Below are 14810 nucleotides of genomic sequence, written 5' to 3' on the forward strand. Positions count from 1 at the left end.
ACACTAACAGACCCAACTGTAAACAGAAGGGTGTACTGTACATGACTAACATAAGAAAATGAGTGTTAACTTGCATATATTATTCAACAATTCAAAACACAATTCTGTATTAAATACATTATGCACAATGGGAAAAAAGTCTCGTGTGTTAAGTGTGATTTGGCTACTCCTTTGAGTCTCTCTCTCTCTCTCTCTCTCTCTCTCTCTCTCTCTCTCTCTCTCTCTCTGTATATAAAACCTTAAGGTATATGTATACAGTATAAGTATAAAAAATAAATAGGTATCAAAAGAAATAATACACAAACCCCTTCCCCAAGCAGATTGATTAATAAAGTTTTTCTTTAAATCTTATTACAATAAGCTCCCACAATTCCAGATTAATAGAGACGAAGGTCTATCTGAAAACAATTGTTTGGTTTTCTTAAACCAAAGGTACCCTCACCAGCAAATATAGTCAAGGCAAGTTATCTCATGCCCACCCCAGACATAATAACGTGTCCAGCCAATGCCCTATTCTCTTCAACAGCCAAAGATGATATTTTGGAAAAAATAAATTGAATACTGTATGTACAATATAAATTCTACAACAGTAAACTGATTTTTTGCCTAAGTTCTTGACTGAGTTTCTAAAAGAACTCATATTCTCCAAATTAGACACAGAAGCATCACCAACCATCTACTAATGGTACAGTCTCACCCAAAAGTTCGTTAATTCTCCCAGCCAGCAATTGCTGCACTGCCTGCTTCAGATGTTTGAAACTGTCTCAGTAACAAACAGAACCTGAAACCGATACGAATGAATCTAAAGGTTCGAAGTAACAGACTCAAGTTCATACATCTGAAGCAGGCAGTGCAGCAATAGCTGGCTAGGAGAGTTAACAAACTTTTGGGTGACTGTACCACTTTACCGGTACACTTTCCAACTCTATGTACTGTACTCCTCACTTTCCTGGAGACTTGCAAATTCCTCATGTTCCCTTTTCTGACATAATATCATAATACAAGCTGAAGCAATTTTCCATTCTGAACTACATCTATCAATTTCAGCTTTTCAGAGATACTTCCTGCTAAACCTATGAACAAAGGCACCACCACCATAAGCCATAGTTAGAGCATGTAGCGTCAGAGCATCACACAGTACAAATAAAAAGGAATAGTACAAAATGTGTCTGAGCAGAGCCAACACAAGGACCACATGTTTACAGCTCATGTGAGAAATCATTATAAAGGCAATGCCCTGGATTTCAATGCCATACATTCAAGATTTCTAACTTTTCCAAAACTATTAATATCTATTCAAAATCCCCAAGGATCACAAAAGTAACAAAATCCTAAAACACTGAAGTTCAAAATTGCAAGAGTTTATCTATAATTACATGGTGGACAAAAATATTGTATTAATCATTTAGTTGATATACAGGGTGAGTCAAAAATCTCCATACATAGGCAAAATTATCACTTTATTATGCAATCACTTGTAAGTCACAAAATATGCTCTATGTGGGCACCATTATATTTCAGCAAGATGGGGCGCCGCCCCATTACGGTATCCGCGTGCGCCAGTGGCTGGATCTGCAGTTTCCAGCTCACTGGATTGGCAGCCGTAGTCCCGTGGAGTAGCCTCCAAGGTCCCCAGACCTCAGCCCCCTTGATTTTTACTTGAAGGCCATGGTGGACCAGGTGAAGATACAAAACACAGACCACCTAAAGGAACGCATTCGTGATGCGTGTGCGCACATAACGCCAGACTTGTTAACACGCGTTCGCCATGAGTGGGAGCAATGCATCAGTATGTAAATTCAGTGTAATGGTGCCCACATAGAGCATATTTTGTGACTTACAAGTGATTGCATCATAAAGTGATCATTTTGCCTATGTATGAAGACTTTTGACTCACTCTGCTAGTTTACAAAAACCATTTCACAAAAGATTATTTAACACAATTAGTTAACTTACCTTGTCATTAGATATACGATAACAAATATTTCTTGCTGACTTCTGCATCTCCTGAATCTTTTCCAAAACTTTTTTGTCAAGCCATTGGGTCTTCCTCTTCATTATCAAGCTATAAGCAGACTCTCCCTGAAATAACATATAAAGTAAACTTGATGCCAATATAATATATAAAGTAAACTTGATGTCAATATAATATATAAAGTAAACTTGATGTCAATATAATATAAACAAACTCTTATTACCATTATATGTAACTGTTAACTTTTGGGCAATAGAATATGTCAAGGAATAAGTCAGCATGCTATCCATTGATTAAGAGTTCCAGCTGTTTGTGTCAGGCTTATATTGGGTTTTCAAGCGACAGACTTGGTATAGTATCCCCCGATACAAGAAGGGGTTGCATCCAGAGAAATTTATTCGTTAAAAGAAAATGTCTATATCAAATGGTAAACCACTGTATTATTGAGGCTTACATTCCAAGGGAAAAAAAAGCAATTGTATATCGATCATGAGTCCATACATGCCCAGTATTTCCCAACACTGGATAACCGAGACACGACCGACCACCAAAGAGGCTAACAGAACGATTAGTGGTGAAAGGGATATGGTACAATACGGTACACTACAGGGATACAGTGGAGCCCATGTTTTGTTGGGAATTATGTTACAGGGAGGGAAAATATTGGTCAACTGGGGCTTTTTACACATAATTCACCATTATATGTTCTGTAAAAATAATAACGTAGTAAAGAATAAATTAAAAACGATGAACATTGTACAGGTATTATAGAGTGCAAATGTGTCTTTGTGCATCCTGGGTGACCATCATGACCACACAACAGCTAAAAGTTTGCATTAAAAAAAAAAGTGAAATAATATGAGTGTTATTTGTTAAACCAAATGCCCCCTGTATTTATGTTCATATTAGAAAGGAGTGTCTGAGTGTGATCTTTATTTGTGAAAGCTAATGTTTGGCTTGAATAAAGAAAAAAGGTGTCAAATTGTTAGTTTTGTTCCAAATTTTTTTAGTTTATTGGTCATATGTACAGTAATGTATATTGGAAGACACTTATACAGGAGGTCCTCGCTATACTGTACCCAACCACAACAATAACAAACACCAGACTGACCAAGCATGGAGAGCAGTGCAGCGAGTGTTACCCACGTGGCCAAATATGCCGCGATTTTCCAAGATAATTTTATATAACTCGGCATTCCCGAGTTACTTTATAATAAATTCTAAGACCATATACGTGCTGAATTATATGAAATTCCGAGACATTGAATGCAGAGTCACCAAGTACTGTTCTTGATTCCATAGCTTGAGCTGGTAGAACGTTTCATAGTACCTCACCCGTGAATTATTGCAACTCCACTGTAATATTCACTATCGGAATACAGTATTCAATAACTAAATGGCTTTCATAGAGCCTATCCCATTTGGATGATAATATATATATATATATATATATATATATATATATATATATATATATATATATATATATATATATATATATATATATATATATATATATATATATATATATATATATATATATATATATATGAGTCATTCAATCCTGGCATAAAATCCTAAAACACTATGAACAGCTCCTCACCTGAGCATTAGCAATATCAACATTGGCTCCATGGTTGACTAAAACACTGACAGCCATGTGATTTTTTGCTATAACTGCCCAATGTAGCGCAGTGTTGCCATGAAGACGATCTGCCATGGACGTACTCGCACCAAATGTTAAGAGTAACCTTGTAGGGTCTAGGCTGTAATGATATAGAAAATCCTTATAATAAATGACAATACTAGTTTTGTATAGAATTTATAAAAGAAAGTATTTTGTTGCATCTCTTGTCATGTCTAAAATGAGCCACAAAAAAATCACATGATTCTCTATTTAAATTGGATGTTTGTGAAACATGTACAGCCCTACAAAGTTTAAAAAGATGATTGAAAACTATAACCAGCAACTTCATCTTTATCACAATGCACACATTCACTATCCTTCTACAACACTATTGCCACTTTTTTCTTTACAATCATTCATAATCAAATACAAGAAGAATCTGGGTAAACATTAAAAAATAACATTTAGGCAAACCTAATCTAATTTGCAAAGATGGTAAAAGATGAAAAAACAACATAACATGACCAATATTATCAAACAAACATCTGGGGAAACTGTCCAGATAAAATTACTCCCAGTGAAAATTAATTATTTTAAGGATGTGTATTATTGCCATGGTTGTTCAAGATTCTCATTGATGGAGTAGTAAGAGAGGTGAATAAAAGAGCAAGATTGGTATATTAGGATACTAAATGAAATTATGAGGCGAGTCAGTTACTGCTTGCAGATGACACTGTTCTAGTAGGTGATTCAGAGGGAATGTTATATGTGTTAGTAAATGAGTTTGGAATAATGTCTTGTGGGAGAGTTAACTCTCGACAAACTAACGGATGGGTGAAAGAATGACCTATAACTACCAGTAAATATATACAGTACAGGATCTGTTAATTTGAAAAACTTAGTATGACAAACCTAGTGACCCTGTAGGCACTCCACATTAGAGGTGTCATTCCATTTTTATCCATGAGGTTTACATTAGCTCCTCTGGCAACAAGATAAGCAACAATAGCTGTGTGACCAAACTGTGCTGCCAGATGTATGCAGGAACATCCCTCACCATCACGGAGGGAAGAGTCAGCCCCATGCTTCATTAACAAAACAACCATGCCTAGATGACCTTGTCTGTAAATAATACAGTTCAGTTCAGTATGTGTTAACAAGTAGTAGACTGAAAAGCAATACAATACAGTATATATTACTAGGGAATAGACTTGAGTTATTTAAAGCATAAATAGACAAACAAGTTAGAGACTTGGGAAAACATAACTGACATGAAAAATCATGTGTAAATAAATAAGGTTATAAGTGAATATTAATGAAGATACTTAACATTGTTGATGCTACTGTATATAAAAAATTACAGATACTCATCTTATTTTAAATACGAGTCAGTAGACATTTTGGCCAGGAAATAAAACTGTATTAACACAAAACCAACCTGGTAGCCCAATGCAGGGGCGTAGACATTAGCTCGCCACCGACTGCATCTACTACTGCTCCTTTGGATACATAGTATCTGTACAGTATAAGAAAGAATAATACTAAATACTGTATAATGGGATAAAAAAATTTTTATTAAATTATAATAGTACAATACAAAGAAAAATCTTAATCATTAAATGTTGAAATCTTATTCCCCCTTACGTATATAACCCTTAACAATATGCCAGATACAGGAGTGCTTCAATTTACGAAAGGGACACGTTCCTGAAAAAAACTTTTAAGGTGAGTAGCCGGCCAGACCCCGAGTGTCTCGCCGGAGAACACCTCTACCTAAGAGTGCTAACAGGGAAAGAGCTAGGAGTACAGTATGTGGCTATAGGTATGAGTCTAACTTGGCAACATGCCACCAGCAATGTAAACATATGCAATTAAAACATACAGTTTTTAATTTTCATTAATATATAAGCACAGAAATGTTGCCACACACTAGCCTGCACTACAGTACAGTCCACTGCTTACTGTATGTGCTCAGCATGGAATGCTTTCAGATGTAAGTCAGCAACTTAGCACCTTGAATACTAAGAAAAAATACGTTGAATTTTGTTCATAAAAGCGGGGTTTTCATTTGTACAGTACACCAAAGTACAGGGTACTTGAAAAAAATATATTTCATAATAGAGAATTTTGGTAAATCGAGGTTTCATAAATCGTAGCACTCCTGTGCTGCTTAAAGTGTTGAAGAAATTTTATCCACAGCTGTACTGTATACACAACCAGTGAAAAACCACCCCAAAATTTAATTCCTAACCAAAGAGCCAAATTAGATCAAGAAAATCAAAATACTGTATGCTAGTTTGTTGGGTAAGCCATCATAACTAAAGTTAGGAGGCTAATGCTCTGACCACCATGCCAAAATCTCAAGGATCATGAAAAATTATAATTAAAGAGGGGATGTGCACAACTTGGTCCAACGTACTGTTGTGTATAAGCAGACTAACCTGACAATTTCTCTTCTGTTATTGATAGCTGCCCAATGTAGAAGTGTAACATTTTCATTATCCCTCTTGTTGATGTCGTAGCCACCTTCAATTAATTCCTTACATCTCTCAATTGCACCATACTGAAAAGTTAAGCAGAAGAAATATATTTACAGGTATGCACTCTGTATAATAAACAAATGTGCAGTGTGCAATTCATTTTCAGAATTAACACATTTACTTTAGTTACCTAATGGCCACCCACTAGAGGTGGCCATGCCAGGGGAAGGAGGCCAGTGGCCTGTGTAGGAACCCCCAATTCTTCTTGATAATTTTGTCAGGGGCTATTTTGGTGTCCAGTACTGTTCTTGATTCGACCACTCCATGGGTCTACCATCCTCTGTGTGAAAAAGTATTTCCTTAATGGTGTTCTGCATGATAGCTTGGCAAGCTTGTAGTTATGTCCTCTCGTGCTGGTGGAGCATGACATGACAAAAAAAATGTCCCAGGTTTACATTTTCCATTCCTTTCAGAATTTTCAAACTTTCAGTGAGATCTGCCCGGTTGTGTTTTGCCCAAAGGGTTGTTAGTCCTATGGCCCTCAGTGTTACGTGATGTAAGTTTAAATGACCGCACTGCATATCCCAGGGTTCTTTGTTACTGTTTGTTGTATGGGACATGGCCACCAAGTAAACATAAGAACTCTTTTCTCCATGTATTATTATCACCCAACAATTCCTATCGCCTTGCCTGCTCGACACGTAACATGATGGAGAGGAGTCAGGCCAAACAAGAATTACTGACAAGAAGAGGAAACACTGCTGCAGTGGAGATTTGAGCCACTCTTTTCTGGTGAGAGAAGGCTGAGAGGACGACTGGAAGCCAGAAGGTGCTAATACTGTGTGTCGACATGGACTGTTGTGTTCACCTACCTGTTGTGATAATCGCTGTGCAGATCTACCATAACTGCTGCGTTGCTGTGAAGATGACTCGATCCTCAAGCTAAGTACCTAATTATAATATCACTCAACCCTATACTACCTGGTATCAAGCCACCACAACCACTGTCACTTGGTTCTAACATAGCCAAGAATTGGAAGCTGAGGTAGAAGGACTATGTAGTGGCATGCAGTGCTTTCTCAATTGGACAAGCGTGACAAGGTGGTATAGGTAGCTTTGTTCAAGCATGTGCTGGCTGATGACGCTCTTAAAGTGTACAATAGTTATGCATTCACAACCGAGGAGGAGTCAGAGATAACTGTCAAGAAGATTATTGAAAAATTTGAGGAGCAAGCCATAGGAAACAGTAGAAACCAGGCTGAAGGTGAAACTTTTGAGCAGTTCTACTCTAATCTGAGATATCTTGCAAAAACTTGTGCTTACTGTGACAGTTGCTTGCGTCAATGGTCAGGGATTATATTGTCTTGGGTATTAGAGATTCAAGTTGGCAAAATGACTGCTTAAAGTGCGAGACCTCACACTGGAGAAATGTATCGACATATGCATAGTTGCTGAAAATGCAACAGCTCAGAACAAAATGATAAGACCAGACACAGTAAATAAGGCAACAAAGGAGAACAGAGATTATAAGGAGACGAATGACAGAGGGAAAGTGAAATATGAGAAATCTAAGAACCACAAGTTTTGTGGTTACAAACATGCTCTTATAAAAGAGAAATACCCTGCATATGGCAAAGTGTGTATCATGTGGCTTCAGTAATCATTTTGCTAATGTTTGTAAATCACAGACGTCAGTCTAGTCATAAGATCTATATTGTATGTGACAATGACTGTGACATCTGAGTCTAAATCTTCCTCAACAAAGGCAGCTACTGATTTTATCCATTCTGGGTCTTCTAAACCTAGATCACATGACAACAATCACAAGGAAACTAAGTGTAAGATGGTGATAGGAGGTAAAGAGATAGTCTTTCAGATTAGCACTGGTTCTACTGTGAATACTCTTCCCCCCCATTTTAGCCAAACATGTCAAACCTACAAATAGAGTCCTTAAGACTTGGAACCAAGGCAGTCAGGTTACATTGGTATGTGCACTAGGAATTTGAAAACCCTGTAACCGGTCAGAAATGTCCTATTGATTTCATTGTCTTTAAAGAGAATCTTACACCACTTTAAGGGATGAATGTTAGTCAACACATGGGACTGGTGGAGGTAAAGGAGGACAACTTTGAGCGAGTGTACAATATCAAACTAGAAGATGAGTATTTGGTTGTGATGAAGGGCTCTCTAGAAACCCACCCTGGTATACGGTCCCTCAAAGTTGACCCAAATATTAAAGCTGTAATTATGCATGACAGACACATGCCAATATCCATGAAGCCTAAACTAAAGGCAGAACTAGACAGACTAGTCAAGCTGGGTGTAATGTACCTGTAGATGAACCAACCCCTTGGGTGAATCAAGTTGTTGAGAGTCCCAAAATGCAGGAGTGGGTCCAGAAATATCAAAAGGGGTGGGGGGGAAGAAGTTTTGGGTGAGTGAACATGGCAAACAAAGCAAGCCCACCGAGCTGGGAGGGTTTTGGGGAGGGCGCTGTAAGGCCCCCTCCCCCCTGAATTTTTTTTAAAATCTGGCCAATATCATGAGCATTTTGAAGCCATGTGCACTTGATATTAGGAGCTATACTGAGGTCAATAATTATTTTTTATTATACAAAAATGCCAGAGTACAATACTGCATTAAAGTATTCAAATTTTCAGATGAAAAGGGGGGGGGGACCCCTGGATCTGCCCTTGAAAAGGATGAGCGTCAGAGCTTGCACAGACCCAAGAGAGCCAAATAAGGCCCTTCAGAGAGAACATTATACATTTCCTATTCTGGAGGACACCCTTCATGAATTGGGCCAGTCTAGAGTGTTCTCAAAAGTCGACTTGGCATTTGGCTATGCTTGATACTCCTTCTAGCTACTTGACCAAATTCCAAACATGTCATGGTAGATTTAGGTGGCTGCACCTACCTTTTGGGATGAAGGTTTCTTCAGAAATTTTTCAGAAGCGATTACTTGAGGCACTAGCAGGTTTGAAGGGAGTTGTCTGCATTGCTGACGATGTCATAATACAATAGAACACAATGCAAACCTAGAAAGTTTTCTCAAATGTTGTAGAGAGAATAATATCCAGCTTAACAAAGACAAGAGTTGCAGAGTGACACCTTAACGTTCATGGGACATCAAATAACCAAAGAGGGTCTACAAGCTGATCCCGAAAAAGTAAAAGTAATTAAGGATTTCCCAACTCCAGAATCCAAAACTAGCCTCAGATCATTCCTATGTCTGGTTACTTATGTGTCCAGATTCCTCCTTAATGTGCATGATATCTTACACACCCTTAATAATCTGTTGAAAAATGATGTACCCTGATGCTGGTCCAGTGCACAAGAGCAGGCTTTTCAGAAAGTTAAAGGCATGATAGCTGACAAATCTCTACTGGTGTTCTATGACCCTATTAAAGGGTTTAATGCTTGAGAATGATGCTAGTGAATATAGGCTCAGTGCTTCTGCAGGAAGGAAAACCTGTTGCTTTTGCAAGCAAGTCTCTAAGTGAGGCAGAGAGGAACTGTGTACAAACAGAGAAAGAAATGTTGGCAGTTGTCTATGGTATTGAGAAATTTCATCATTACACACATGGTCGCTTTGTTAATGTAATTACAGATCACAAACCCCTTGTTAACATTAGAGACAAGCCTCTGTCTCTTGCTCCCAAACGTTTATAAGCAATGCTAATGAGAACTCATAAGTACCACTATAACTGAGCCACAAATCAGATAACATCCCCATGACTGATGCCATCTAAAGCCCCTGTAGATTTATAACTCGACTGACACTCCTTTCAAACCAGGCAAATTGTGAGAGGTTACAGAGGCCACTGAGTAAGATGAAATACTGAGTCAACTGAAGGTAGTTGTTTTAAAAGGTTAGCCAGCTAACAAAAGTAATGTTCTTGTGGGTGTGTCACCTTATTTCAGCTACAGAGATGAGATAACTGTTCAAGATGGTGTGTTGCTGCGGGGAGAGAGTTATAATTCCCAGAACATTTCGGGGTGAAATTAAACACAAACTACATGTGGCCCCTTCAGGAATAAACTCATGTCCGAGACGTACCAGGGAGCTGATTTTCTGGCCCAGCATGTCTTCTGAAAATAGGCAGTACATAGAAACATGTGTTTGTGCTTCTTCAGCTAGCAGACAAACCCCGGAGCCACTATACATGCATGACGTACCAGACCGTCCATGACAAAAAGTGGGGACAATCATTCACAATCAAGTGTCGAGCCTATTTAGTTACCATAGACTATTTCAGTCAGTTCATTGAGGCTGACTTCTTACCTGTATCTGACTCTGAGAGTGTTGTTCACAACCTTGAAAGTCATTTCATTCATCATGGCATACCTGCAACCCTAATCAGTGATAATGGACCACAGTTCACAATGCAATACAATACTTCCAGCAGTTCACCACAGCTTGGGACAAACATCTCCCATGAGACGTCAAGTCCAGGCAATAATAAGGCTAATGGAGCTGCCAAAGTAGCTGTGAAGACTGTGAATGGAATGATAAAGCGGTGTTTGAAGGCAAAAGAAGACATGTACCTAGGACTTCTGAACATCCGAAACACCCCACAAGAGGGACTAAACACGAGTCATGCACAACGGCTAATGGGGAGAAAGACGAAGACAGTGATGCCCATAAATGTTACCCACCTGAAGTCCAAACAATGTTCTCTGGATGAAGAGAGATGGCTAATGCAGAAGAAGAGTACTGTGGCAGAGAGACACCAGGACCATAGATTGCTGAGACCGCTTTCAGACCGAGAGGCAGTCAAGGATGCAGCCCATTGACAACAAAACGTAAGAGTGAAAAGGGGCTACAGTAACCAAGATCAAGAGCAGAACCTATGAAGTCGAGACAGAAGAAGGCAAAAAGTATAGAAGGAATTGGCAGTTGATACGACCCACAAGTGTTAGAAGAGTAGAAGACATTAATCCTGCCAAAGACAATAAACATCAAAGAAGCCTAGAACCTGAAATCTAGGAGGAGCTTGAGGGGAAACCAGTAGGGTCTGAACATGGTGCAACTCCCAAAGCAGAACACTCTAAAATACAGTAGAAGAAAAATACAGGACGTGAAGTGACTGCCCCAAGGAGACTGGACCAGTAGCTTGACTAAATCAATGAGATTTATCTACCTGCTCATAGTGACTTTGAGGACTGATTAAAGGCTCTAACTACGTAGGTTCTGTAAATTATATACTGTACTTCGCATTAAGTAGTGTATTATCGTGAGTGTATTTTTGTAACATTCCACAAAATAACTACCTATGTTACTTAAAGAATGACGCCTTGATTTTAATCTTCGGGGCATCCATTAATATTGATGTAATGAAGTACAGAACATGATTTTCTCATTTCTATTATTATCTTGCATTTCTATTTTTCTTTACTTGAATTTTGTCAGTACATTCTTTTTCTCGAAGGGAAGGATGTTACGTGACATAAGTTTAAATGACGCACGCTGCGCATTCCAGTGTTCTTTTGTTACTTTTTGTTGTATAGGTCATGGCCGCTGAATAAAGAGAAGGGCTCTTCTCTCCATGTATTATTATCAACCAACAATTCTTATTGCCATGCCTGCTCGACACATAACATTCAGCAGACATGGATAATGGAGATGACATAGTTCCAGAATCATCTTAGTCGTTCTGTGTTGCATCTTTTCTTGGGATGTTAGATCTTTCTGGAGGTAGGGTTTCCATGCCCCTATACAGTAATCCAGACTGGGATGTGTACAGTTGAAGGAGCATTTTCCTACCTTTGTATTCGAAGGTACACTTTATAATTCACAAATCTCAATTTTTCTCACTGCTGCCCCCACCTGTTGCGCTGCCTTCAGTGACTGATCTATCACAACACCAAGATCTTTCTCCTTATTGACAGTATCCAGGAAAGTATAATTTGCAGAAAAGTTGTGATTAGGGTTGCTGTATCCTACATGTAGGGTCTTGCCTTTCGTAATGTTAAAGAGTATTTGAGCAGCTCACACAGGCCTTACTGCATTGTTGAGACATATCTTGACTTGCTACCTCCCCAAATATCTTCCTGTTGTCCAAAAAATTGAGTTGTTAATTCACTTCAAAATCTGCAACTGCATGATATACACTAGCACAGAATAGTAATAAAACTCATTATATATAGGTTTATACTGTATCTCATATACTGTATAGTATTTTTGAAATTTAAAAAAGTTTGAAATCCTATTTTATAGTGAAAGGTGAGATATACCAACACTATGACAAGGTTGTGTAAAATGCTCTATCAAGGGAGATGTTCTGAGATGTAATGTCAGAGGTCATTTGGCGAATGACCGACAGGCTAGAAAACATGTACTGCACTGCACATGTATATATACAGTATATTATTAATAATAATAACAACAACATTGATGATGGCATTAATAATAATACAGGTGATAACATTAACTGTAGTTAATAATAAATATACTGTTATTAAATACTGTATAACAAAACTACTTGTCTATAGTACTATACAATTCTGTAATGTAGCGACTTAAATATCCAAATACCTGTAGTAATATATGCCTTAGATATTAGCAATAATAGGTTGAAAGATGTATGCCCTCAAAATCAATAATGCAATTCATTTGGTTTACTCACCTGCGTCGCTTTAACAATGTCAAAAGTTGAGAAATCGGACTCATTTGTGTTGCGAGTAGTAGGCTCAGAGTTCTGAATACTACCTGTAGCTTCATCACCGTCAGTCTCCCGCTCGACACCATACATTCCACTCGGATTACAAGCATCCTGATAAAAAAACTATGCATTAGAAAGTTGATGTATTTCAGATCTCATGAATATTATGAATACCCACTTATTTCACCTGATGATTAAACACCCTGATACTAATCTAACCTTTCAGAAAAATCTATGAAAGAAAACTTCTAGAATATCCAAAAAAAGTCAGAGGAATTAAAGTGTTAACCTACTTTCCAGCATGTGACCTAATGCTAATGTTTCCCAGTGAGCTTTCCATACCAACACAAAATCACCCTAAACTAACCCCACTTCCATCCGAGGATATAATTATAGATTTAATTGGTTTTTCATATTTTTTAATGTCATCAGCTGCTGGAAAACGTTCATGGGTATGATTAAATGTGCTCAGGAATGCAACTCTGTTAATATAAATTAAACAGTAGAGTCAGTATTGGGATGGTGACAGCAGTATGCATAAGGCCCACATGTAAACGTGTATTTAAAACAGCTATGGTACTTCTGTTGTCACCTCCACAAATACAGCCCAGCGTGCATAAGATCGTGTACAATAAAGAAATAAACAAGACATTAATAACGTAACTAATTATGAAAGGCGTGCTGGTCTGGGCTAAAGAAAACTAGTGTGAATGTGAAGTGATGGAAGTCCTGGCGCAGTATAACCTTAATTATCTCATCATATCTTTCTTAAGCTTGTAATTTTTTTTAAATAGCTATGTGCTTATAAGCTTAAATCATATCTGTATAAACTTTAACAACACACTATACCGACCTGACCCATTAAATCGACGGGATTGCATGACGGGTCAACCTCACCAGCCATGTCTGTTGTCATTACTACTCAGCTGTTTAGTGTCGTCTGCAGAAACTACTATTTTATTATATCAAACCTAAATTATTTGTATTTATATATATAATGATACCTCTTTACGTATTTGATAGTTATTTATCTGTGTACTATGAGTAAATCTATATTTTTCCATAATATTTATGTCTTGTGATTTATAAATTCATAGGCGGGAAATTTGAATAAGTTTGATAAATGTTAAAATATGTCTCAATTATCCTCTTCACCAGACAATCAGAAGTCAATTTTACGTTATCAGTAATTACTTGACATCCACAGGCTCTTGGGTGTATCTGAATAGTGTTGAGCGTGTATTAATGAACCACTTTCACTTAAACTGAAATGAGTGTGTGAGTGCATGGTTAGCTAGCTTGTTTCACTTCAACACACCAACCCCAAACAATTTTAAGTACCTAAGATAAGCTGTAAAGTTAATTACTTTCGACAGGGTTAGGGACCTAAATCCATGTCGTAAGTCGAAAATGCGAAGATAATACATTGAAAATCTAAAATGGGTGTCTCTTTTTCTTCTCAGCACCACAAAACTCTCACTTTTAAGCATGCCAGCCATTTTAAAGGTAATTGCAAACGAAAATTTTGTTAGTACACAGCGCAATCACTGACGTCGGGACTCGAAAATACATAATTTGAAAATTTTTTAGTACGACTGGGACGGTCGTATGTCCGGGTGGTCGTAAGTTGAGGAGTAGCTGTATATATGTATGGGATGGTCCCGATTAGACCATATTCCTATTAATTCTTATGGGAATTAATTCCTCTTTACAAGTGATTTCATTATCAATGGCATTTTTCTGGTCCCTATTAACCACTTATAACGAGGACCCCCTGTTTGTAGCAGTGACAAGCATGAAGCCTTTTGAGATGATTAAGAATTTAGAAAATTACTGTACTCTAATTTTTGGTGATGCCAATTAGGGAGGGGGGGGGATATGCCCCACTTGACAGCGAAGTGCAACGTATACACACATACACTCACACACCTCCTATCATCACATTGGGCCCCAACACTCTCCAGGTTGTCGACTTCACCAAGCTCCTCAGCATTACTATAATTAAACTAAATTGTTAAATACACATTAACGCAATTGTCCAATCTTCTTGCTTTCATCTCTAT

General features: G+C 37.9%; 1 protein-coding gene across 1 annotated transcript in view; it reads right to left on the reverse strand.

Annotated features, from left to right (window-relative positions):
• Positions 1-13701, reverse strand: part of LOC121866443 (palmitoyltransferase ZDHHC17-like) — a 37921-nt gene extending 24220 nt beyond the window's left edge. The window contains exons 1-7 of the mRNA XM_042366111.1: positions 13601-13701; positions 12712-12858; positions 6044-6165; positions 5041-5118; positions 4515-4724; positions 3579-3741; positions 1957-2082 (exon numbers count right to left, since the gene is read on the reverse strand). Of these exons, the coding sequence (XP_042222045.1) occupies positions 1957-2082; positions 3579-3741; positions 4515-4724; positions 5041-5118; positions 6044-6165; positions 12712-12858; positions 13601-13663 (909 nt within the window). The 5' untranslated portion in view covers positions 13664-13701. The remainder of the gene's footprint in view (positions 1-1956; positions 2083-3578; positions 3742-4514; positions 4725-5040; positions 5119-6043; positions 6166-12711; positions 12859-13600) is intronic.
• Positions 13702-14810: the final 1109 nt, after the last annotated feature.

The sequence above is a fragment of the Homarus americanus genome, unplaced genomic scaffold (assembly GCF_018991925.1).
Source record: "Homarus americanus isolate GMGI-L3 unplaced genomic scaffold, GMGI_Hamer_2.0 scaffold16430, whole genome shotgun sequence".
NCBI lineage: Eukaryota > Metazoa > Arthropoda > Malacostraca > Decapoda > Nephropidae > Homarus > Homarus americanus.